A 26,748-nucleotide genomic window follows, 5' to 3' on the forward strand; every position below is an offset into this window, starting at 1 on the left:
GGGGTGGGGTCGGGGGAAATGGCTTTCCAGGAGGGGGCAAGTATTTTTCTGCAGTGGAAACAGCAAGGGGACTGAGAATAGGGTAGGAAAGAGGGTCCCAAAGGCCCAAACGGCAGAAGTGGCAGCTGGTCCTCAAATGTATTCTCATGGCCGTGAAAGGAATGGTGCTTTTTAAGCTAACACCATAAAATGCTGACTTGCTTATTAATTCTTGTCATAAATTATGATTTAGCACCAAATCATTTATTTAGTCTAAATTTTAAATTTTTTACTTCAGAAATGTTAAAATTTAAAGCTGTGTGCTATTAGCCACATCACCAGGGTCTTCTGCATTGCAGGCGGATTCTTTACCAACTGAGCTATAACGGAAGTCCCTATAAAATTTCAACCATGAGCGAATGTGCTTATAATAAATAATAAATGAGTTTTTAGACATTGATTCCTTCCTGGTTTTTCCATTAATATTTTCTGTCTTTTGCTATTGGTTAGGGCCTACTGGCTGATACGCAGTACTAAAGGAAGAAAAAGTTGGAGCAAATCTTAATGGAGCACATCATTATCAACCTGAATTTTACGTTAATATGTGTGTATGTGAGAGAGCGTGAGAGGGAGAGAGAACTGGGCCACATTTTAGCAGCAGTGTAAAGCCACTGGGTCAGTTCTAAGGGACACGGTGTGAGAGCCACCGCTGTGGGTCAGTGGAGCAGTTAGGGAACTTCCATGAGTGGGCTGGTGTTTTAGAGTTCACTTGGTTACAGTGTGGGCGTGGAGTTGGAAGGGGGTGAAGCTAGAGGCTGTTGGGAATCTCAGCATAGTCACTGTAATTATGCAGCGACTCGGAAATGGTTGGGGTGTAATAGAAAATGGAAAAGAAAGGTGCGACTGAAAACACATGTTAGACACAGGATAGCGCTTGTGATGGTTGACTGAAGGTGATGATGAAGACTGAGTAGAGGGGCAGCATCTCTGGTGAGCACAGTGGTCACACCAAAGCCAGGACACCACAGGTGTGTCCACAGTGGACACCAGCCTGTGTTCTCCACATGTAAGCACGTGTGTCTGCATATGCACGTCAGTGAAGCACAGGCCTATAGAAACAGAGAAACAAAATGATAAGCTAGATTTCCAGGCCCTGCATCTGCCCTTGATTTTATATTTCAGTAAAAGGAAGAAAAGAAAAGTGTTCTGTCTATAGTTCTTGAAAAGTCTCTAGAAGGAGTTTGGTTTGGCTCCTGTAGTAGCTTGGCTGTATCACTTATGGCACTTATAAGAATGTTTTGAAAGGGGTAAAAACCTATCAAGTCATCCTATTTTTTAAATTCAAAAACAATTGCCTCTGAATGAACCGTGATGCTTTCTCAGATGTGTTACCATTGACCGCTCTGGTTTTCATGATTAACAAGGTTATGCTGGGTCAATAATGAGATAAAATGGTTCCTCCTGTCGATTTTCTGTAACTGAAAAGTTGCCTGTTATTTTTAATAAGGAGATGAGGTATTTGTGACCTGAAATTTTCCTTCTCCTTTGTAAACCATCTTAATAATTTTCCTTTGAAAAGAAATAATTCTTAGTGCTGGGAATATTGACTGTCAAGTATGTGTATGTTGGCTCACTTTGTTTTCAAGTTACTGCCTCTGTCTAAGAGGGAAACAAAACAACAATTTGCGTAGGACAGTTTAGGATCTATTTAGACCGTTTTCTTAGCAATTTAGATTGTTAAGTTGTATGACTATAATGGGAGGTACTTTGAAGCAAGAAAGCAAATTTAAACTGAAGAACATTGGTCACATTCTTCAGTTTGTGTTTTAGGCTTAATCCTGTGGTGTCTCCAAAGGGCAGAGATAACAAGGCCAACCCGGACCTTCATGGTGGGATCAGTTCCCAGATGGCTGGTGGAGAGCTTTCCTTTGTATATCATCTTTTGAATTAACCAGTTGGACTTGTTTCCAGGTTTCCTAGTATTTGGAATTCACTGATGGACAAGAGCAGTTAGACCAGCTGTTGGGTTTAGGCACTGTCAGTGATGTTCAAACAGAGACTTACCCAGGCATTCACAGCTTGGGGAGTGAGGACCACTGAGACCTATGTCCATGGGAAGTCAGCACATCCACCGTGACGGTCATTCACATTCCCCTGACATTGTTGCCGCTGTCCTGGGGTGCGATCACAAACCAACATGGGCGGATTTTGTCTCATTACTATAGCGATACACCTGTTCTGTTGATGCTCCCAAAGATTTTCTTTACTGACTTATTTATGAAACGCATAGATCTTGAGTGTTCTGTTCAATAAGCTTTGACAATTTTTGCACCTGTGTAATCACCAGCCAAAACCAGAAATTGAACATTTTTGTCACTCAGTTCTCTCATGCTTCTTTCTAATCAGCTTCTCCTGCCATACAGCTCCTCTTCTGAATCTGATCACTATCGAATAGTTTTGCCTGTTCTAGAAGTTTATATGAATGGAACCAACACTGAAAATTCTTTTGTATCTTTCTTCTTTTACTCAAAATAGTGTTTTTAAGATCCATGCAGTTGTAGTTTTATTTGCAGTTTACTTCTTTTTATTTCTGAGTAGTTATTCCACTGTATGAATGTACCACAATGTGTTCTTTACAGAATGTTTTTGAGGAAAACTTGTCAATGGCTTCATATAGACGTAAGAATATAAACATGTTGGAGAAATAAATTTCTTAAGTTTACACCTCTTTATAGGAAGTATATATTTTACAGTTACGTAAGTACTTCTAAAATTATCTGGCTAAAGTTGAGATCATAAAGGAAGAAGTTGGTATTTTTAAAAAAAACTTCTATTAAAATTTTAAATTACATAAAAAGTGTAGGGCACAGAGTATAATAATAGATAATATTTAGATTTAATTGTAGCTGTTTCACCACATTTTTGTTTGTTCTTAATTTTCTTTTTCTTAAGAATTTTAAAGTAGCTTATAGGCATCATGGCATATTTTTCCTTGAATATTTAGTATGTGTCTCTAAAAGGACATTTCTGTAATTGACCACAATGCTTTCATTCTTAGGCCTAAGAAATTACTAATCATTCCTTAATATTGATATGGATATTTCATAGTGATAGCTGATAACTTTCCCCCTTAGTTATGTTATGAAATTTTGGTATTTCATAGGAAGAGAAAAAAGCAGCATCGGAAAAGAAGGCAGTGGTGGCCACTTCAGCAAAAGGACAGGAGGAAGGTGCTCAGAAAGCTAAAGACGTGGCTTCTCCTCCCTCAGACTCGAACGAGTCCAAGAGGAGACTCCCGCTTGGAGCGTCCGTCTCTTCTGTGCGTGTTGGCTATGAGGCCTTTGAAGTTGGCACCGGACAGGCAAGTCAACACAGTGACTCAGGCTGTGTGGTTTATGTTGGAATCCCTTACCTGGGTTATTTGGGCGACTTTAAATTCTTTAAATATTTATTCAACAATTTTTTGGGGGGAGGATGGAGAAAACTGATTTTCTCTTAATAAAAACAGTATGCTTTCATAATGTTAGAAATACAGGATTGAATGTGTACTGAACATATCACCTCGCCTTTGAAATTGTCTCTGTTTAAATCTTTTCACCCCTTGGTTTTATAGCGTCCAGTGTCTCAGCCACTAGAAATAGAAGTGGTGATAGAAAATTATTTTCAGAGTATGCTTAAACTTTTTAATTACTCATAGTTCTTCCCCGAGGGAAATAGTTTCTGTAAAAACCTACCAAGTAGTTGATAATGCTGCATTTGATGATAAACTTGTTTCACAGTGGCTTAAAAGTATTAAAATCTTTTTAAAGAAGGTTACTTTCAATTTATTTATAGTTGTATGGTTCTAATCTCTTAAGTGAGTTCATGACTGATTTAAAGAAGGCAGAAAATATTGCTGGATGTTTGATACTGCCTATTCAAGCTTTTAAGCCTAATTCATGCATAAAATTTGCATTTAAAAGGATTTTTATTTATTTCTTTAACTTACTTATTGGCTTGCCTACTCCAGAGCAAACGAGCTTAGTAGTTAACAGCTGGCAGGCTCAGTTGCCCCACGGCATGTGGGATCTTAGTTCCCTGATCAGGGATCAAACCTGCGTTCCCCACATTGCAAGGCTTGCAAAGTGGATCCTTAACCACTGGACCACCAGTGAAGTGAAAGTTGCTCAGTTGTGTCTGACCTCTCTCGGCCCCATGGACTGTTGCCTGCCAGGCTCCTCTGTCCATGGAATTCTCCAGGCCAGAGTCCTGGAGTAAGTAGCTGTTCCCTTCTCCAGGGGATCTTCCCAACCCACGTCTCCCACATTGCAGGCGGGTTCTTTACCATCTAAGCCACCAGGAAGGTCCCCAAAAATGTCTTCTTAAAACATGAGCAAACTTCAATAGACTCTAGGAAATAAGAAAGGACAGATACTTTCTTAGCTGCATATGAAGGCTGAAGTGTAGGTTTGTGGAAACAGGGCCTCCCCATCACCAGGACACTTTCACTGCTTGCTTCTCCTTGGAAGTGTTGGCATCTGTGAACGTGGAATTGTGGGTGTTGGTGGTCTGGACTCCCCTCTTCATAGCTTCATCACCATAGAGGTAAAGGAATCTACCTAATAGGTCCAGTTAAGAAACTTTCAAGGAAGGATTTTATTTGACCTGACTTGAGTCTCAAGTCCATTCTGGACCAATTCTTATTGCCTGGGGAGTGGGGCATGGTTTGATTGGCCCAGTCCACGTCACATGCCATCTCCTTTGTTACCCAGAGGGTTGTTGTGGTAATCCACAGTGTGCTTCATTCATGCCAGAAAGCCAGAAAGCACTGATTAAGGAGAAGTTGAGGGGAAAAAAAAATCTCATAATCTCCTTAACCATGACTAATTACCATAAGCAGTTTGAACAAGGCCTTCTGGACTCTTGAGCATATATTTACATATCTGTTTTAATAAAAATGGAAAATGTTAGAACATTATACAGGTCTCCCTTGACTTATGATGGGGTTACGTCCTGATTAACCCATTATAACCTGAAAATACCCAAAGTCAAAAATGCATTTAATACGCCTAACCTATTTCCTGGGTGGCTCAGACGGTAAAGCGTCTGTCTACAATGTGGGAGACCCGGGTTCGATCCCTGGGTTGGGAAGATCTGCTGGAGAAGGAAATGGCAATCCACTCCAGTACTATTGCCTGGAAAATCCAAAGGACAGAGGAGCCTGATAGGCTACAGTCCATGGGGTCGCAAAGAGTTAGACACGACTGAGCGACTTCACTTAACTTAACCTGCCCAGCATCAGAACATTAAACATTAAATATGCTCAGAACACTTAAACATTAGCCTACAGTTGGCGAGAATTATCCAACACAAAGACCATTTTTTAAATAGGCGGCCATAACAAACTATCACAAGCTGGGTGGTCTTAATCACCATAAACTTACTGTCGCACAGTTCTGGAGGCTGGAAGCCCATGACTCAGGTGTCAGCAGGGCCTTGCTCCGCTCTGAAGCCCCGTAGGGCTGCCCTTCCCTGCCTCTTGCCCTTCTGATGGTTTGCCAGCACTGGTTAGCATCCTTTGGTTTAAGCGTGCCTCAGCCCCCCTCCCCATTCTTCCACTTCCACGTGGCCACCTCCCTTTGTGTTCATGTCACTTTCCTGTCTCTGTGTCCAGGTTTCTCCTTTTCATAATGACATCAGTCACTGGATTTAGGGCCCACCTTAATGCTGTAATGATTCTGTTTCCAAAGAAAGCCTGAGGTACTGGTACAGTTCTCTTTGGGGGGAACACATTCAATCCATAATATTGGACCTGTAGGCAGTTTTTCACTCTATTAAGCAATCCAGTGATAAACAGTTTTAAACCAATTTTCTGTGAACATTTTTTATTCTTTCTTGCAGTTATATAACTGGAAGTATTTATAGCTGGGCCAAAAGCCGTGAACACAAGAATGTTAATAGTTATTGCTACTTGCCCCTGGAAAGTTTGTACTCCCACTGGCAGCTTATAAGATTGCCTCTCTCTCCTCTCCCTTACTAGTACTATCAATCATTCTTGTTTAAAAATGTCATATTCTTACTTTTATAACTTCTTCTAAAGAAATAATTGTTTCACATGCAAATAGGAGTTTTTAATTTTTTTTTTAGTATTTTATTTATATCTGTGCTAGCTGTTCAGTTCAGTTGCTCAGTCATGTCTGACTCTTTGCGACCCCACGAATTGCAGCACGCCAGGCCTCCCTGTTCATCACCATCTCCCTGAGTTCACTCAGGCTCACATCCGTTGAGTCCGTGATGCCATCCAGCCATCTCATCCTCGGTCGTCCCCTTCTCCTCCTGTCCCCAATCCCTCCCAGCATCAGAGTCTTTTCCAATGAGTCAACTCTTCGCGTGAGGTGGCCAAAGTACTGGAGTTTCAGCTTTAGCATCATTCCTTCCAAAGAAATCCCAGGGTTAATCTCCTTCAGAATGGACTGGTTGGATCTCCTTGCAGTCCAAGGGACCCTCAAGAGTCTTCTCCAACACCACAGTTCAAAAGCATCAATTCTTTGGCCCTCAGCCTTCTTCACAGTCCAACTCTCACATCCATACATGACCACAGGAAAAACCACAGCCTTGACTAGACGGACCTTAGTCGGCAAAGTAATGTCTCTGCTTTTTAATATGCTATCTAGGTTGGTCATAACTTTCCTTCCAAGGAGTAAGTGTCTTTTAATTTCATGGCTGCAATTACCATCTGCAGTGATTTTGGAGCCCAAAAAATTAAAGTCTGACATTGTTTCCACTGTTTCCCCATCTATTTGCCATGAAGTGATGGGACCAGTTTTCTGAATGTTGAGCTTTAAGCCAACTTTTTCGCTCTCCTCTTTCACTTTCATCAAGAGGCTTTTTAGCTCCTCTTCACTTTCTGCCATAAGGGTGGTGTCATCTGCATATCTGAGGTTATTGATATTTCTCCCGGCAATCTTGATTCCAGCTTGTGTTTCTTCCAGTCCAGCGTTTCTCATGATGTACTCTGCATAGAAGTTAAATAAGCAGGGTGACAATATACAGCCTTGCTGTACTCCTTTTCCTATTTGGAACCAGTCTGTTGTTCCATGTCCAGTTCTAACTGTTGCTTCCTGACCTGCATACAGATTTCTCAAGAGGCCGGTTAGGTGGTCTGGTATTCCCATCTCTCTCAGAATTTTCCACAGTTTCTTGTGATCCACACAGAAATAGATGTTTTTCTGGAACTTTCTTGCTTTTTCGATGATCTAGCAGATGTTGGCAATTTGATCTCTGGTTCCTCTGCCTTTTCTAAAACCAGCTTGAACATCAGGAAGTTCACAGTTCACGTATTGCTGAAGCCTGGCTTGGAGAATTTTGAGCATTACTTTACTAGCGTGTGAGACGAGTGCAATTGTGTGGTAGTTTGAGCATTCTTTGGCATTGCCTTTCTTTGGATTGGAATGCAAACTGACCTTTTCCAGTCCCGTGGCCACTGCTGAGTTTTCCAAATTTGCTGGCATATTGAGTGCAGCACTTTCACAGCATCATCTTTCAGGATTTGAAAGAGCTCAACTGGAATTCCACAACCTCCACAAGCTTTGTTTGTAGTGATGCTTTCTAAGGCCCACTTGACTTCACTTTCAAGATGTCTGGCTCTAGATTAGTGATCACATCATCATGATTATCTGGGTCGTGAAGCTCTTTCTTGTACACTTCTTCCGTGTATTCTTGCCACCTCTTCTTAATATCTTCTGCTTCTGTTAGGTCCATGCCATTTCTGTGCTAACTGTATCTCACTGTATTTCTTTGAGCACTAGAGAAGTTAGATGTTTTGTCATGTTTTTTATGCTTTTTTTCAATGATGTACTAGTGTACCTATTTTTCTGTTGGGTTGCTTTTCTCTTTACTGGTACTAAAGAATTCTTTATATATTAGGGATGTTGGCCCCTTCATGTGAATATTTTTTCCAGTTTATAATTTTTTTAACCTTATTTTTTTTCTGAAACTGAGGGAAGATGCATAATCTTGAAAGCACCTCCTTTGTGGTCCCCATCAGTAGCAGAAACTATTGAATTTGCAAATTTAGGGGCAAACCAGGGGATGTGAAGTCTAGACTTTGTTAGAAGGGCAGCCTAATTAGTAGAAAGAGCTTTGAATTTGGGATTAGACGTCATTCTGCCCCTCACCATGTGCTCCTGGGTAACTGCCGTCACCTACTTGGGCTTCACTGTATTTGTCTGATACGTGGGCATGAGGGTTCCTGCCATGCCCTCTGCTCTCAGTGGACCTCTGTCATGCCCTTGATTATGCCATTCCTTGTTCTTCATTCTCAGGGTACTGAAATGATGGAGGCAGAAGTTCTGTCACTGAGCAGCAAACAAAAGAGCTTTGTAAACTACAGAGAGCTGTCCGAATGTGGGTGCTTTCTCTTATGCTAACAGTTCTCTGTGAGCTGAAAGGCTACATGTGAGCTTCCCCCACACAGGAGCTCTTTGGGGATATTCTAATGGAGAGAAACGTGCCTAATGAATGAGGATGGTAGTTATAATAGAAGTCACAGTCATTGGATGCTTAAAATATGCTAAGCATCTTATGTGGATTTGATTATTAAGTGTGGTTTTTCAACCACATTATGAGTTTGGCATTGTTATGATTCCCATTTTATAGATGAGGAAACTAAAGTGGAGGCAAGAGAGATTGAGAAACTTGCCTGAAGACACACAGTAAGGAGTGGAGTCAGGGCTCAAACCCAGGCAGTTTGATTCTAGAGTCTGCAGTTTTGACCACATTTATAACTAACATAGAGATGATACTTCTGTACACTGTGTATTTTATGCTTTATACAATAAGTGAAAGTCCAGTTAGAGGATATAACTGTGGGTAAAGGTTTCAGAGGGAAAGTCTTTGGTTCTTCTGTGCTAGCAGCAGCTGTCCGCTACAGTGATCATTAGCATCGTAAGCCACACGTTACAGAGCATCGTCTGTATTGGGGTGCTTTTGATTAAGTGACGTTTTAGTTGAACCTTTGATATCTGTGTCTCATGACATTGAAATGACTGTCTTTCATTGTTTTCTGATTCTTCCTAGGTTTCTGTTGTTTACAGCTCCTTAGACTTTGAACCAGAGATTTTCTTTGCCTTGGGATCTCCAATTGGTATGTTTCTCACTATTCGAGGAGTGGATAGGATAGATGAAAACTACAGGCTTCCTACCTGCAAAGGATTCTTCAATATTTATCACCCAGTGAGTGACTTGCATTTACTTCTGCTTTGAAGAAGACAAAGCACTAGTCCTCTTTATCCTGATAGAGTCTCAGATTCATATTTCTTGGGAATTAAAACTGATTTTGATTTTGTACAACTCAGCCCTCTGACCTAAAAAATACAGTCTGATACTTTGCAATAAACTTTTCTACCAGAAAGCCTTTGTTCAAGGAAATGATTCTTTTGTTTTGTTTGCAAAGTAATTTTCTCCACAAACTGAAAAGTCGTCTTATAATTACCAGTATTTGAATAAGGTGTGAAAAAAAATAAAAATCTCTGGTTTGCTAGTTATCTGTTTTCTCACTTAACTAAGATACATAACTCAAAACAGCTTTTCATAAATTTCTAATTCTTCTGTTTATAGCTCGATCCAGTGGCATATCGATTAGAACCTATGATTGTACCAGATTTGGACCTGAAGGCAGTTCTCATTCCACATCACAAAGGCAGAAAAAGACTTCATTTAGGTAAAGAGAAAATGCTAATAAAACTAATTTCCTTCCTGTCATTTTGTGACCTGTCATGTAATGATTTGGGTTCTTCCTGTCATTTGTAATAAGTTATGAGCATTTTAACTCTTAGGTCTTATTTAAGTGCCTACTATGTTCAGAACCTGTTTACTAAATATTTGGAGGAGCTGTAAAGTTATAAAAGAGTTTCTTCTTGATGATTTCTTCTTGATAATATTTGATATTTGTTGATATAATTGATAAAATTGTTGATATAATGAGGAATGGGGGAAGTTGGTGATAAAGTGAGATGCATATATTTTGATGAAATTTGGTAAAAGTTTTTGGAATTGGGAAGCATAGTTGTTTTTGAACTAAAGACCAAACCATCAAGAAATAAATTTGACGCTCAGTCAAGTGAGCTGTTTTTTCCTTGGTAACTATAAATAAACTTTTTCTTTTAAATAAGTTTTATTGAACAAAATGGATTGATAATAATTCCAAGTAGGGTTTAGGTTTCTTTTATGCCTATTAATGGTGTATTATTCTTATTCATAGGTTTAAAAGAAGGAAAAGTGATCATGCCCTCTTAAAATTTTTGTTCTTTTTTTTTTTCTTTAAGCTTGCATCGTGCTTTTCAAACATAATTAACTTTTGAAGTTAAAATGAGAAATTTGTTACTTTGATATTCTTAAGATTTTGAATTAAAATATGATTTATTAGACACAAGTAGAAAAAGTAAAGGGGCAGTAGTTTCTTCATTTTTAAGTTAGGAGTTTAAATGGTGATTATATCAGAATGTCAAATTCTCAAAACCATTCGCCGATACATATTAGAAGAACAGTCATCTTTTTAGTCTTGTGGGCCCATTTTTTGACTTATAAAAAAAGGCCCATAAATGTGCTTATACCTTTTTATGGTATTTGCATTCTGTCTTTTTTTTTGGTGGGGGGGCGGAAGAGAGGAAATATATAGGTTTAGGCTGGATCAAGTTTAGTCATTAAAAAAATGATAAGTAAGACTCCACAGAACATTTTATTTTATTTTATTTATTTATTTTTTTCACAGAACATTTTATTTTATTTTATTTATTTATTTTTTTCACAGAACATTTTAACATGTTGAGTGTTCTTGGCTGAGAAACTCCCATGTACTTGACATTTAAGAGAAGAGTAAGAGGTCTTATCCAGTCTGAGAATAGTGTAACTTGTGTTTTAATTTTTGTGGTGCAGAATTTTACCCAGTAACTAATACCTTGTTATGTCGTCTTAATCTCTTTAGAGTTGAAAGAAAGTCTCTCTCGTATGGGATCTGATTTGAAGCAGGGTTTCATTAGCTCTCTGAAAAGTGCTTGGCAGACATTAAACGAGTTTGCCCGTGCTCATACCTCTTCAACTCAGTTGCAAGAAGAATTGGAGAAGGTAGCCAATCAGATCAAAGAAGAAGAAGAAAAGCAAGTAGTTGAAGGTAAATTTGACATTTAAGGCATTTTCCAGTGCAAAAATTATTTGTGAACAAAGCACGCATGAATTATTTGATGATGCTTTTCCATTATAGTCCTTTTTGTTGAAATGTAGAGGCTCTTCCTATAAAGGAAAATCTGTTCGTACAAACTGTACTTCAAAACCCATGTCATCCTTTCTTTTTAAACTAGGTTTTGGGCTGATAGTTGCAGCTTTTACTCTGCTGCTGTTTAGTTGCTAAGTCATGTCTGACTCTTTGCAACCCCATGGACTGTAGCCCATCAGGCTCCTGTCCATGAGATTCTCCAGGCAAGAAGACTAGGATGGGTTGCCATTTCCTCCTCCAGGGGATCTTCCTGATCCAGGGGTTGAGCCTGCTCCTCCTGCATCTCCCACACTGGCATGAAGATTGTTTACCACTGAGCCACCTGGGAAGCCCAGGCTTTACTGTACAGGCTTTAAATTTTGTTGAGATTCATAAGGCCAGAATGGAATGTCGGAGTTGAGAACTAAGTTGGTATTCAGGCATCTGAATGACCCTTGTGAGCAAAGCTCTTCTGGTTCTGTGTCTGACTATGTCACTGTAGACTATACGTGCAATGTCGAGTCGTTGTGCCGTGATGTTTTTGATTCTTTCAGGTTCTAATTCTATTTCCTTTCTCTCTACAATGCTCTCTCACCCCTTTTCTTCAAAACTCCTGTCAGCTGGTTGGCTCTCTCTCCTCTCTCCCGGGCAGCCAGCCCCTCTCCCCCTGGCTCTTTGAAGGAATGGGAAGTGAGCCTGGTAGCTCCCCAGGCTGCTGCGTGTGTCAAGCAATTTTCTCTTGAGCCCAGAAAGTCAGCTAAAGTCAAAGGATAATGATTAAGTGATTGACTTTGATATTGAAATGGTTTGAATTCTAGCAGAAAAGATTGTTGAAAGTCCAGATTTTTCAAAGGATGAGGACTACTTAGGAAAGGTTGGAATGTTGAACGGAGGCCGTCGAATTGACTACGTTCTTCAAGAAAAGCCAATAGAGAGTTTTAATGAATATCTTTTCGCTCTTCAGAGTCACTTATGCTATTGGTAAGTATTTTCACCTTTGATAGTGTTCATGTGGCCTTTAGGTGCCAGCACATACTGCAGTTCCGTGAGATTCTTGCTGATTAGCATTTGTTATGGAATAGTAATTTGAACGCCCTTATATTCAAAATCAGTATTTTCCCCCATTAGCTTAGTTATCCACAAGATGGCAGCGTGTCACCTGCGTTTGACCAAAGGCCTTTGGTACTTCCACATATTGTTGGGATGCCTTTCAGAATGGGAATGGTAGGGACTTTGAATGCCATCCTTTTATATATCCTGTGTCACCAAGGAGAACGGCAGCACAGCTGTTTTGTTGCTGATCAGTCTTTATCCATTTTTTAAGGATAGCCCTGAGATTACACAACTTTGTTTTCATTTGCCCTCCTTAGGTAGAGTTGAATAGAACCAAAGCTGCCTTTCCACCGTTATGCATAGAGGTTAATTTCTCATTATCTCTTAAGTAAATGTGCTTTTCTTTTTAATAGGGAGTCAGAAGATACTGCTTTGTTATTACTTAAAGAAATATATCGAACAATGAACATTAGTCCAGAACAGCCCCAGCATTGATTGGACTTCAGCTTCACTGTGTGAGTTTATCTTTATTTTATGTATAAATTCTGAAGGCTTCATTCTGAGGCTTTTTTTGGCTGCACCCTGCAGCGTGTAGGTTCTTAGTTCTCGACCAGGGATCAAACCTGGGCCCCCTTTGTTGGGAGCAGAGTCTTAACTCCTGGACCACCGGGGGAGTCCTTTGTCTTTCTCTTCCTCTCTTAGTCACCTGGCAAAACTTTAATCCTAGGAAGCCCAGTTGTCTCTTACTCTGAACCTCACCCGAGTAGCAGCACATGGCCAGAGAAAGGTCAGGCAGTTGTGTTAACCGTACGTGCTTCAAATCTATGACCAAACACCCAGCGGGCAGTCAAGCCTGCAGTATAGCTCTGCCACACTTGTGCTGGTCAGTCCCCTTCCCCACACCCTGAGGTGACTGTTACTTTGCTCCTCTCTCTCCTCACGTTTCCCACAGCCCTTGACCGTGACCCTACTCTCACACACTTCGAAGGGAAACCAGAGAACCCCGCTCTGACCACCGCCAACTTTACCCACTCTTCTCACCTTTGTATCTTTGTGATTTTCCCGCATCCACCCACCTATCCATTCATCCACCCACCCACCCGCACGCCCAGCATCTATCCATCATTTGCTGAGCACCTTACTTACCTGCTAAGTGCCTAGGCCCTGAGGGTCACAGCATTGGACTACACAGTCTCTGCCCTCAAGGATCTTCCTTCCTCGAGGGGAGGACAGACAGTAAATAAACAATGGAAGTGAGTCATATGGTTAAAAATAGAGCAGCAGGATAAGCGGGAGAGGGAATACCTTTGAGATGGGAACAAGTTGCTGTTGTATATAAAATGGCAGGGGACATCCTAAATGATAGAATGTCATTGGAGCAACTGAGCCAGGTGGATATCTGGGGAAAGATCATATCAGACAAACAGAATATATATCAGAACAAAAGAGCTGCCTCATTCTTTTTAGTGATTGTGTCGTATTTCATTGATTGTTACACCACAATTTGTTTTAACCATTCCTTACTGTTCCTTATAGGTTTACTAGTATGAACAGTGCTTCAGAGATACATTATATTTAATAGTTGTATTTCATTCATAGTTCTTTTTATTAAAATCCTTAATTTATCTACCATTGTTGCATGTTTAGATGATTTTCCAATTTTTATTATAAATAATTCTTAACATGTAGTTGTACATACTTTTTGTGCATCTCTGACTGTTTGCTTGGCCTAAATTCCCAGAAGAAGCATTGTTAAATCTAAGAGTTGTCACATTTTAAAAAGATTTTTGATCTGTATTTATTGGGAAGTTATATTTCAGAAGGGTTGCAGAAGTTTCATAGCTACTGTCAATATAAGTGCTAGTTTTTCCCTACCCTTGTCCATATTGGTTATTACTGTTTTTTAAAGTTTTACTAATTTGATAGCTAGAAATTGTTATGTATACATGCTAAGTCACTTCATTCATGTGCTACTCTTTGCAGTCCTATGGACTGTAGCCCTCCAGTCTCCTCTGCTCATGGTACTCTCCAGGCAGAAATACTGGCGTAGGGTGCCATGCCCTCCTCCAGGAGACCTTCCCCGCCCATGGATCAAAGCTGGGTCTCTGTCTCCTTCATTGGCAGGCAGGCTCTTTACTGCTGGTGCCACCTGGGAAGCCAGAGGTGGTTACATCAGTGTTTCCTTCTGCATCCTGTTTAGTGTTTTTACTGGCCATTTCTTCTCTTGTCAATTGCCTGTTTTTGACCTTTATGCTTTTTTCTGGAGGTGGGAGGTATGATAGTTTTGCTTCTTATTGATTTATCATTTTAATAGTTAAATTAACATTTTATCATTACAGTTTTTTTTTTTTTGAGTTTGGCATTTGCTTTCTAGTAAATAAATACACCCTTTTATTTTTGGGGGGGTAGGATCAGGGAGCATGTTTTAAAAATGTGCAGGCCAGTCTTTTAATATTATTTAGATAATTACATTTATTTTCTTTTAGTTTTTATATGGTTTTGTTTTCTCACCTGAGTTTATAGTTTTGAAAGATATGATATAGAGAGGAATTTAACTTTTTTCTTAAATATTTAATCTTTTTTCCTGTGCCATATATTGAATAATGTACCTTTTTTTTGTTGTTGGTTTGATGATTTTATCATGTGCTATTGACTTTTTTTAAATTCATACACCCAATATTTGTTTTCCAGGTTTTCTGACATCTTTTCTATTGACTTATTTATCTGTCTACCATATTTTACTGATTGCAAGTTACATATTTTTTTTGCATTTCAGCATCTTTACATTTGGAATGCATCTTAAAAAGCAGCTGTTGCCTTAATGAAAGTTGAGTTCTCCCTGAGAGGGTTTGAGCTTTCTTCTACCAGTCACTGGGGGGCACTGTTAGTCTGAGTATTATGAAACTACTCTGCTTGAGATTTTCTTGGCCTGTGCTAATAGTGTGCACTCAGGTCATAAAATCTGCAGGCTGGTGGGGGTGGAGGCACCAGGTCAATATCAAGGAATTTCCCCTCCTTCCTGTTGTCAGAGAAGTGGTCTGCAGCGTCTTTGCTTTCTTTCTGGAGGAAGCATTATTATTTTTATTATTATATTTTTACCCTTCATTGAGGCTGTTTGGGATTTGATATCCCCACTTTCTGTGAGGGTCTCTATGCCTCTTAGACTCCCCACTCCTGGCATATTTTCTTTGCATGATGCATAAAACAATGTTGCATCTTACAATTGATGCTGTCTTAGATTCAGTGAAAGTTTTTAATATCTGGTAGTCTAGTTTCTTAGGATACCATAGTCTTGGCTATTATTCCAGATGAATTTTGAAATTATTTAAATTCCCCTGACATTGTTTCTGCACAAAACAAAGCAGAACAAACAAAATCCAAACACAGTTCTAGGACTGTGACAGCATCACCTGCTATGAAATATTAAGACCCTTTCATCTTACACATGATTTGTTCACTGTAATTGTTTTATTTCTTCTTATACATGATTGTAAAACTTAGGCAAGAGCTTAGTTCCTAACAGTATACTGACAGTATAAAATAATTTAAAATCTTAACAGTCCTTCTGTATGTGGTGCATTCAAGCATTGACAGTTTTGCTGAATTTTTTTTCTGTCCTTTAACTTTAGAATCGCTCTTTAAAAAGCCTCAGATTAATCTGACAGATAACTCACTTTATGTTTTGTCTTTTATTTTTTGTACTCATTTTGTTACGAAGATCATGACGGTGGTTGACCTCACTGAGCACTCCCTGATGCCCTCCTGTCCCTCCAGAAGGCCTGTCTGAGGACTTTGTGTTCCCAGTCCACGTTCTTCCAGGCAGTCTGCACTGTTTGCTTATCACTTGACAGTGTGTTATTTTATTTTAGAAAGGAATGACAGTGAGTTTTTGTGTTATGTCTATAAGTTTGTAAAGTTGACCGAGGACTCTTTTTCTTTTCAAGACTCTTGTCTTTACAGAAGCTTGCAGTCTAAATTACAGTGCCGAGAAAATCCTCGGAGGACATTCCCAGTCCACTCCTGGGATGGCTGACAGAAAAGTGATTCATCGACAGTTCCTGTGCTGTCATTCTCAGATGTAGGGGTTCATTTTAAAGAAAACATGCAGAACAAAAAGACAATGAAAAAAATCAGTACCACATTTGGACTGTGTAGATGAGAAAAAGAAATGTTTAAAATGATGCAGTTTAAAACTCCTCAGATCAATTTAGTTGTACAGTTGTCAAAGTAGTATGTGATATCAGTGAAGAATATTTGTTGCATGCAAACGGTTGTTTCTTTTTCCTAAAAAACTGTTGTCAGTGGTCTATTAAACTTGCATTTTAAAATTAATGTAGTATGTTCTACAGAGTTCTCAAGAAACTATAATAATACAGTTTTTTAAAAATTTATGTTCAACTTTTTAAATGTGAATTATAGTTTGGGCTGCTTTAATGCAGGGTTATTTGTATTTGTTAAGCGGAAGTAACCAAAATCACTTCTGTTCCAAGCTCCTCTGTGGTCTTGGAGCCTTCCAGGCTGTTGCTGGGAGGAGAGTGGGGAGAGGAAGTGAGATGCTCTTCACTTCACGGAAGTCCTGTGAATGCTCTCCCAGTGCCGCTTCCGCTGGTAGCGGGGAGCAAGCAAGAAGTTTCTTCATTTTGTCACCCATGGTAGCTGTGCAATCGCCTTATAGCTGAAGTTGCAGTTAATATGAGAACCACAGTAGAATTTTTTTGGGTTTTGGGTTTTTTTGCCTTGTATTAATTTCACTTATACCAAAGTATTGGAAAGTATGAACTTCTAGACTGTAGCTCTACTTCATGAAAAGACTGTTCTGTGATATTTTACTTTGTTTTACTGTAACTTCAGATTATCTGAAATTTTCCTAATACTCCATGGGAATGCTGATCTGCTTTTGTTAGGCAGTAGGAACGTTTGACACTGTTTACATAGTTCTCATGGAACATAGAATTTTTTGAAGGCCACATATGATACACATTTTTTGTGTATATATATTAGTGTGAATAAAACAGTAACATCAGTACACTTTTCTAAAGCAGAAAACTTCTGTAATTTTCTTGTCTTCCTTAAAAGTATTCCTTTGAGTTCAGTGTTCATTTACTTTTCATTGTGAGCATCTGCTCTATGGTTAATGTCTAACTGTAGCGTTTGCTCCTAATAATAGAATTAGGACAGTAGAGTTTTTGAACTGCAGCTGACCCCAGACAGCATATGTTCCAACCACCTTATTCTGCATCCAAGGACATGACACTAAATGCCTTTCTCAGGCTGCTGGTGGCAGATGTGGGCTGGGGTGTGGTCCCACCCACTCCCTCTTGGCCTTCATTTCTCGACACCAGTGCTATTACTTTTCACTTAATTTCCTCCTAACTTCCCCAACTGATGAAGAAAAATAAGAGTTATTTATGTATATTTTAATAAAATCCAGTTTGATTTTTCAACTTAAGCTGGTTTTGTCTGTATTATTCAACCTATGTTTTCTGAACATTGAGCAGAGGAGAAACGCTTGAACTAGTGTCCATAGTAGAAACATACACCAGAGCAGTTTTAGGAATCTTGTGATTTTAACACTTCAGAAGGTATAAAGTAGAATTTGGGGGGCATGTATTTATATCCCTCTTCAGTTTCTTAAAAAAACAAACCTAAAGTCAAAACAGTAAGTAGGTCTGAGGGCAGAGGCTCTTTATTAGCGTATTGTTGACAGTTATAACCACCCTGCCTAGCACAGTCTTGTCACAAAGTGAGGCATGTCCCAAATATTTGTTGAATAAAACAATTAAAAAAATCAGAAGTAGAATTAAATAAGAGACCTTAGAATGATTGTTCAGACCAAACCCTTTGCTTTCTGTTTATTTATTATTTTTGTCTGCACGGGCGTTTGTTGCCACTCTTGGGCTTTGTCTGGTTACGGTGCAAGGGCATCTCATTGTTGTGACTTCTCTTGTTGCAGAGCGTGGGCTCTAGGTGCTCAGGCTTCAGTAGTTGAGGCCCATGGGCTTAGTTGCCCTGATGCTCGTGCAATCTTCCCAGGCCAGGGAATGAACCTGTGTTCCTGCACCGCAAAGGTGAATTTTTAAGTCCCAGACCACCAGGAAAGCTCCCCATTTAAACATTTTAGATAAGAGTATAGCTGTTGAGTAAAACTTGACCTCCTTTTCCCCAACAGCTCATCCTCTCCTAGGACCCTCCTGCTACTGCTAAGCCGCTTCAGTCGTGTCCGACTCTGTGCGACCTCATAGACAGCAGCCCACCAAGCTCTGCTGTCCCTGGGATTCTCCAGGCAAGAACACTGGAGTGGGTTGCCATTTCTGGGTTGATGCTCTCATTTTCTTCCAATGAGGGATGTCAAGTCTCTAGTCATTCTGAAGTTGTTTCATATCCAGAGTTTGGGACTCAAGTTAAAAAGCGTCAGTGTCTGAAATTGAAGGTCAAAGAGTTGTAAAACTGATAAGGACAACCTAGGTCTGGTTTGTTAATGTGGCCATAGTGAAAGGAAAGTCATCTTCCAAGTCTGATGGGCCTGTGTGTTTTGTGATTTCACCAGATAAGGATGTTTCTCAAAACCAGAGTGTGGCTATAGTATTGATAAAAGAAAACTTGACAGATTATATTGATTTTTGAGGTTAGTCTTGAATATGTTACTGGAAAGGTGTGCTTTACGTAGACCCTTGAAAATGAGGACATAAAGTGTAGACATTGCTGTCCTGGCAAGGGTGATCCTCTGTGCAGCATGGCAACTCCCAGCACTGTAAATAGAGTGCAGGAGATGAGGACTGTCCTGGAAATTCCAGAGTCGTTGATTTTGTATTTATTTTCCTGTTGTTTCAGGTTTTTGACTTGAGGCATCTAACTTCCTTAGTGTTGAGCCTCATTTCACTGAACAGCATTCTCGTGGTGACTTGTTTTCCATGTAGATCTTCCCGTCTGGGAAGAGGGTGCTTTGAGCTGCAGACACTGAATGCTCTGATTTTACTCCAAGTTAATGGTTCTCATTGTGACAATAATTTGGCACTGGTTATGAGTTATGAATAGTTCCCCAGGGCAGGTCCTCTAAGGCAAGTTGATAGAATTTAGTTCCATTATGAGTTATGACAAACCTAGGCAGCATATTATAAATAAGAGACATTGCTGACAAAGTGTCTGTCTAGTCAAAGCTGTGGTTTTTCCAGTAGTCATGTATGAATGTGAGAGTTGGACCATAAAGAAGGGTGAATGCCAAAGAATTGATGCTTTTGAGCTGTGGTGTTGAAGAAGACGCTTGAGAGTCCCTTGGACTGCAAGGAGACCAAACCAGTCAATCCTAAAGGAAATCAGTCCTGAATGTTCATTGGAAGGACTGATGCTGAAGCTGAGGCTTCAGTACTTTGGCCACTTGATGCGAAGAGCCAATTCATTAGAAAAGACTCTGATGCTGGAAAGGACTGAAGGCGGGAGGAAAAGGGGACGACAGAGGATAAGATGGTTGGAAGACATCACTGACTCCATGAACATGAGTTTGAGCAAGCTCTGGGAGATGGTGAAGGACAGGAAGCCTGGCGTGCTGCAGTCTGTAGGGGTCACAAAGAGTCACATGGCTGAGCGACTGAACAACAAGCTGAGGTGCTGACATGGCATTTCTGCTCTTGTCCATCTCCCTGCAGAGCACCAGATGGACTGTCAGTTGACTTGTCTCCTTGCTATTTCTACAAGACTTCCAACAGGTTATCAGTCTTTTCTGGTATTTCACCTCTCTAAAGTGAGCTTACCAGAATCTTCACAGTATGTTAAAGAGTGCAGGTGCCTACCTGCCATTGAGTCCAAGCTCTCTACCTCTTAGCTGGGGGACCCACGCAAGATTGTTTTCTCCTAAGCTCTTGGCAAAGTGTTTCTGGTCAGTTTCCTCTTTCATGAAATTCCTCAACCTCACAGTTGTTAAGCTTAAACGGAAATATGAGTAAAGAGAGTATCGCGGTTCTGGGCTTTAGTAAGCACTCAGAAGATTAGCTAATTATCACTACTATTGCTCTTTTTATCATGAGCACTCAGATTCATGGAAGACTCACGTCTTTGTGCCACTTGCAGTCCTCCCTGGGCTATGCTTGGCCAGGTTTCCTGTCTGAGCAATGCCGGGAGGGCTGAGCGGCCTCCACAGATGGCAGGTGTCTGCAGGTGTGCAGGCCTAGAGGTGCAGGTGACTGGGGGGGACACAGGAGATGTGGAGCCAGTTGGGGTGGGGCTAGGGGCAGGGGTGGTAATGCTCACGAGTCTGTCTGCAGGCAGGTCAGTGGGTCTCTTGGAAAGCACCTTTGAATAACTTCTATGTGCCCTGATTCTCTAAGCTCCTTTTGGTATAAGGATTGAAAAAACACGTTTTCCTTCCTAAATTCTGCCTTCTTTTCTCCCTGATATTTTATTTTCCTGCTTTAAAACACCAACTCTGCTGTAGATTTTCTCAAACCTATTGGCCCCATGGACACAGGAGCCTGACGGGCTACATCCCATGGGGTCGCAAAGAGTCAGACGCGCCAAGTGACTTGGCATGCATGCAGCATTGACCCCACAGAGCTCTGAGAGTGACTTCATGTTGTTAACACTAGTGGGCGCTCGTGAGACAGTGCAGCCTCTTCATTTAATACTTCCTTGCAAGTATCAAAGCAAGTGAAACGCGTTTAGACAGTATTCACACTTGGTGACAGTAAGCAGTCACGGTATATGTTTAATATAGGAAACCTCAGAGTGACCTGTAGAACAGGCCAGGGATTAGCGAGGACGCATCCTGGAGACAGCGGCCAGTGCTGCATATTTGCTAGGGGCTGAGCTGCAGTTCAGGTTCACGGACAGGTGGAACTGGTGAACCTGGGGTGACCCTCTGTGTTTTTCTTTCACTCATCCTATTAAAGAGCGACTTTTGAAAAGTTTTATCGTAGAGATTTTCATATACTCCAAAGTGTGGAGAATGGTGTAATGAACTGCCATGGATGGACCCCTGCCCTCGCCTCTGGTGGTGCCAGGGTCTGCCTCTCTGTAACCTAAAAGACAGGTGAGCAGTGGCAGCCAGGGGCAAGCAGGGAAAGAAAGTGCATTCAAGATGTGGAAAGACCTGAGCGGGGAAACGGCATCACACAACGGGGCGACTGGAAGAGAGTAAGTTGTGCATGAAACACAGTAAGAGCTGTTTGAATGTGTTGAGTATGGTTTTCATTAAAATTGTTTTAAAGACAACATTTCTAGTGGTGCTTTTTCTTTTTGTAAGCCACTTGCTGGCATTCCCTCTTGCTGCAAGGAACATGGTTTGGAATATTGGAAAGTGCTCACTACCAATCGAGGCATTCCTTTTTCCTGTGCCTCTCAGAGCCTGTGCCCAGCTGTATCTCCAAGACCTGCCTGCTTCTCTTTCCAAGGAATGTTTATTAGTCAGTAGGTAAAAAACTGTTTTGGAGAGCACTTCTCACTCTTGGAGAAGCTTCACGTGAAGGAGGCTGTAATAGTTCTGAATGTTACTCCTTAGAATAGAACTGGGGAGAGGAATTTGTGTTTTGGGTTGTGGACTGTGTTTCAGACGCTGTGCAAACTCTCATGTTTTTACAGAAACCCCATGGGAGTAGGTTTATTCTTCCATTTTACAGATGAGAGAACCGAGGCTCACAGAAGCTAGCCATCTTACCAGGGCCACACAGTTAATGGTAGGGAAGAATAAAGTGTACTTAAGACTCAAAAATAGGAGATCCCTGCTATAGGAAGATACTTGAAGATTGCCTCTCTTTGAAACACCTAGACAGTCACAACACTACCTCCGTCTGCTTGTTTTTTTCCTCCCACAAGCAAGAGCATTTTCAAAGGGTCCTTTGAAAGGAAAGGGAAAGTTTTAGGAGCTGTGGATTATAATTTGCTTTGTTGTTTGCACCTGGAGTGCTTTTTCTTTTTAACGTAGGGGGTAAAAGCCTCTTGTTAGTGGAGATTCCCAAATATTGGTCTGAACCGGACCTAAATGTTTGTTTACCTTTTGAACTGAAAAGAGAAATAAACAAAAAGATGGTCTTTTGTCCTTAAAAAAGAGTGTAGAGGTGTCCTAGCTTGTGTGCCCACCTGAATGTCTCAGTAATTGGTTCCAGGTTTTAGATGTTCCCTTGGGGTTGGTTCTCCATTCTCACTGCCATCACCCTGGCTTTCCTTTAGGCCAGGCCACTGAGACACTGTGCAAACCTCCAGCATCCTCTGCCCTCCCCTCTCCCTGTTGGGGGCTTTCTCTGGTTTAGAATTTCCTGTCCTCCTCGCTCTGCTGCCCTAGCCGCTCTGCTGCCCTAGCCTCTCTGCCGCCTTTCCTGCTGCTCCCGCAGTATGAACCAAGCTGGCTATTCATTCTCCCAGTTTGCTCTTCCTTTATCATCCCCTCCCGGCCTCTGCAGGAGACCGGAGCCTCGGGCTCCCACGTTCTCCACAAAGCCTCTGCCCTCCAGAAATCCTAAATAGGGCTGCTTCCCCAGTGCTGCTTGGTGATGTTGAATCGACATTTTACCCTGGTTTGGTCGCAGGTGTCTTAACTCAAAGAGCATCGTTCAACAGGGGAGGATGACTAGCACGGGATTCCAGCCTCCACATCAGGGAGGCAAAGCCCGAGGGCAGAGAGGCCGTTAGAGCGCCTTTCTTTTCCTCTTCCCTGAGGCCGGCGGCCTCCGCCTCGTTGTCTTCCACCTGCACCCCTCCCCAAACACAGTGGGAACGTGAGTTTTTCATCTCACAGTTACATCTTGACCCTCATGGGCATCCATCAGGTAAGAGGAAGGCTTCATGTGTAGATTTCAGCAAGTGGCTGGCGAGGGAAGGAGGTGCATGGTTCTAAACATAGTTATCTGGTGAGATGTCCTTTATAGGCTGGAAGTTCATATTAAGGATCTGGATTTAATGTTTTCTGTTCCCCCTATTTTGGAGAAGGTGATGGCACCCCACTCCAGTACTCTTGCCTGGAAAATCCCATGGATGGAGGAGCCTGGTAGGCTGCAGTCCATGGGGTCGTGAAGAGTCGGACACGACTGAGCGACTTCACTTTCACTTTTCACTTTGATGCATTGGAGAAGGAAATGGCAACCCGCTCCAGTGTTCTTGCCTGGAGAATGCCAGGGATGGGGGAGCCTGGTGGACTGCCATCTCTGGGGTCACACACAGTTGGACACGACTGAAGTGACTTAGCAGCAGCAGTACCCCCTATTTAATAAAAATAAAAAGCATTACAAAACTTTTCCTGTGAAAAGGTACATTATAAAATCCCCTCCCCACTCAATGTATCAGTTCAGTCCAGTCCAGTCGCACAGTTGTGTCCGACTCTGCGAGTTGTGCCCGTGAACTGCAGCACGCCAGGCTTCCCTGTCCATCACCAGCTCCTGAAATTTACCCAAACTTATGTCCATTGAGTCAGTGATGCCATCCAACTGTCTCATCCTCTGTCGTCCCCTTCTCCTCCCGCCTTCAATCTCTCCCAGCATCAATCTTTTCCAATGAGTCAGTTCTTTGCATCAGGTGGCCAAAGTATTGGAGTTTCAGCTTCAGCATCAGTCCTTCCAATGAATATTCAGGACTGATTTCCTTTAGGATGGACTGGTTGGATCTCCTTGCAGTCCAAGGGACTCTCAAGAGTCTTCTCCAATACCACAGTTCAAAAGCATCAATTCTTCAGTGCTTAGCTTTCTTTATAGTCCAGCTCTCACATCCATACATGATTACTGGAAAAACCATAGCTTTGATTAGATGGACCTTTGTTGGCAAAGTAATGTCTCTGCTTTTTAATATGCTGTCTAGGTTGGTCATAACTTTTCTTCCAAGGAGCAAGCGTCTTTTAATTTCATGGCTGCAATCACCATCTGAAGTGATTTTGGAGCCCCCCCCCCGAAATAAAGTCTGTCTCTGTTTCCATTGTTTCCTCATCTATTTGCCATGAAGTGATGGGACCAGATGCCATGATCTTCGTTTTCTGAATGTTGAGTTTTAAGCCAACTTTTTCACTCTCCTCTTTCACTTTCATCAAGAGGCTTTTTAGTTCTTCTTCACTTCCTGCCGTAAGGGTGGTGTCATCTGCATATCTGAGTTTATTGATATTTCTCCAGCAATCTTGATTCTAGCTTGTGCTTCATCCAGCCTGGCATTTCACATGCTGTCCTCTGCGTAGAAGTTAAATAAGCTGGGTGAAAATATACAGCCTTGATGTACTCCTTTCCCAATTTGGAACCAGTCTGTTGTTCCATGTCCAGTTCTAACTGTTGCTTCTTGACCTGCATACAGATCTCTCAAGAGGCAGGTCAGGTGGTCTGGTATTCCCATCTCTTTAAACTGTGATTTTTCCCAAAGTATTCCCCAAAGTATCATCTCAGGTCAAAATGCTTAGTTTCTTTAAATAATATCTGTGATACCTTTTATTAGATAGACTTCTGGATACCATCCAGAAATTCTTAACTTGTCTGTTTTGAAGGTTTCTGTCCTTTTCATTAGAAATTCTTTAGGTAGGTCATTGGTGTGAGAGGGAGGGAGTTTATTTTATTCAGCATTCGATAGGCCAACTTCTTCAGTCTTACAATTCAAAAACATACACTTGTAATAGAAAGTTGTTTGTTTTTTGAGGCTGTGTTTCATTTCTTTTAGCTCAAGTACCTTTCACTGAACTTCCATTAAAATTCATTTTCTGATGCCACTTTTCATTTTTCAACTAATTTCAGAATCAAACCCTCAATGCCTCCAGTTTTTTTCCTCTTTTCCTAGTCAGTTTTGTCAACACCTGAGTCTACTCAGGCTGTGGTCTTTGGATGACTGTGTGTGATTATCTCCCTCTATCATTACTTCTTATTGCCTGAGGCCTGTGGAGTTTTATTCTCTAGAAAATGACAATATTTTGCCAACTGAAAATTAGAGTTTACCTCGACTGTACACGATGAGTTTTGAATGAGTGAATTTGAGTCTCAGTCCCCTCCAGATGAAATCTGTAAGATGAAGGTTTCTGAATCCTTGGGCATCGATAGTTGAACATGTGCTGCTTATCGGCAGAGAATTAAATCCAGTCTGCTGGCTGGATTGTAGAGTCACGTCTGTCATCACTTTCTTTGGAGCTGAAAGAGGAGCATGAAGTCTCCTCTTGGCATATCTTAAAGTTCTGGAAAGAACTTTCTTGAATTGCAAGAGTGAATGTGTGCAGTTAGCTGGAACTAAATTCCTATTTGCCAGGCCCCAAAGGGAAATGAATATTTAAAGAAGTTTTTATTTTATAGCTGTTGTTTAGCTTTGCAAAGTGCAGATCCCAACCAACTTTGAAGTGTTCAGTTTTATTTTTTTGCTTTTGAATTTTATTTCATTTAAAGAGTGTCACATCTAAAGAAAAGATACCGTTTTTTTCATCAGACATATTTAGTATGGCGAAGTAGAGAAGATCAGTTTTTTAAAAAACTGTTTTAAGTCAAGAAAACATTTCACAAAAATAAGAGTATATATGCTTTAATTTCTATAAACAATGTGTTTGTTAACAATATTTGGCTAAAATGTTCATTTCACATTAATCAATTTCACAGTTTTAACTTTTGTCTGGAATTAACTGTCCCATCCTTTTTAGCTGTGGAAGAAATTACAGATTTTTCTTTGATGAATTTTTAGCAAGTTAAAATATCTGAAAAGGTCATGAACAGATAAGTCACTAAAACAGACTCATACACTTGAAATAAAATGTTCATCCTCATTACTTACCTTAAAAATACAAATTAAAATGTAAAAGAAGGGACTTGTTTTTTTAACTGCTCATAATGCCAAATTTTAAAAAAAGATTGTCGTGAAAGCTCATCCATTGCTGGCAGAAATATCAACTGATACTTCTTTTCCAGAAGACAATTTGGTATATGTATCAAGAGCCTTAAAATGGTCTGTACCTTTTAACCCAGTAATTTCACTCTGAGAAACAGAGTCTTTAAAAAAATGGACAAAGATTTATATATCTTGGATTGTTCATCCTGGGAGAGTTACAGAGTGAAAGTCTGGAAACAAATGTTCAGGGTAGTTTAAACAAAATTACATGGTCAGTTTGGGAAGAAGTTGGAGGAGAAGTGGGAAGAAGACTTGGAATTCACAGATTTCTAGTTTTGGCTACGAAGAGTCTTATTGGAGAATAAGAGCCCATGGACAGTTCGACATAAGTCTGTATTTTTGTAACTACAAGAACAGCCCAGTTGTATCTCTGCCAGGAAGGCTGGCAGTACTATCTGTACAAGGTCAGCTTGTCAGACAGGGTCGCTATCCTAGCACAGATGGTGCTAGGTAGAAATAGCCCAGTCTGGGAGATCAGTGGATGTGCAGAGCTTGAACTGTGGCTGGAGCTGGGGGGCACAGGACTCCTCCTAACAAGTCCTTGGCAATCTGAGGATCAGAAAGGGGAGGGGGCCTGGTCAGGGTCACAGATAGTGACAAGACCAGCGTTGCAATCTCCTGAGCCCAAGTTCATTTGTGTCCTTTTTATGTAACTCTGGCATTTGTGGCCT

General features: G+C 40.8%; 1 protein-coding gene across 3 annotated transcripts in view; it reads left to right on the forward strand.

Moving 5' to 3' along the window:
* The window catches only part of LOC120873872 (SEC23 interacting protein), a 38,454-nt gene extending 20,743 nt beyond the window's left edge, over positions 1 to 17,711 (forward strand). Inside the window, exons 13-19 of one of the 3 annotated variants that reach the window (XM_040254874.1) lie at positions 3,143 to 3,340; positions 9,037 to 9,192; positions 9,577 to 9,679; positions 10,943 to 11,128; positions 12,028 to 12,190; positions 12,676 to 12,777; positions 16,207 to 17,711. In XM_040254874.1, coding sequence (XP_040110808.1) covers positions 3,143 to 3,340; positions 9,037 to 9,192; positions 9,577 to 9,679; positions 10,943 to 11,128; positions 12,028 to 12,190; positions 12,676 to 12,757 — 888 coding nt within the window. In that variant the 3' untranslated portion in view covers positions 12,758 to 12,777; positions 16,207 to 17,711. Of the gene's footprint in view, positions 1 to 3,142; positions 3,341 to 9,036; positions 9,193 to 9,576; positions 9,680 to 10,942; positions 11,129 to 12,027; positions 12,191 to 12,675; positions 12,778 to 15,980; positions 16,187 to 16,206 lie in introns of those variants that run through there. The other 2 variants (XM_040254876.1, XM_040254875.1) reach the window with 2 other exon arrangements.
* The last annotated feature ends 9,037 nt before the right edge of the window (positions 17,712 to 26,748 follow it).

This window comes from Oryx dammah, unplaced genomic scaffold (genome assembly GCF_014754425.2).
Source record: "Oryx dammah isolate SB20612 unplaced genomic scaffold, SCBI_Odam_1.1 HiC_scaffold_14, whole genome shotgun sequence".
NCBI lineage: Eukaryota > Metazoa > Chordata > Mammalia > Artiodactyla > Bovidae > Oryx > Oryx dammah.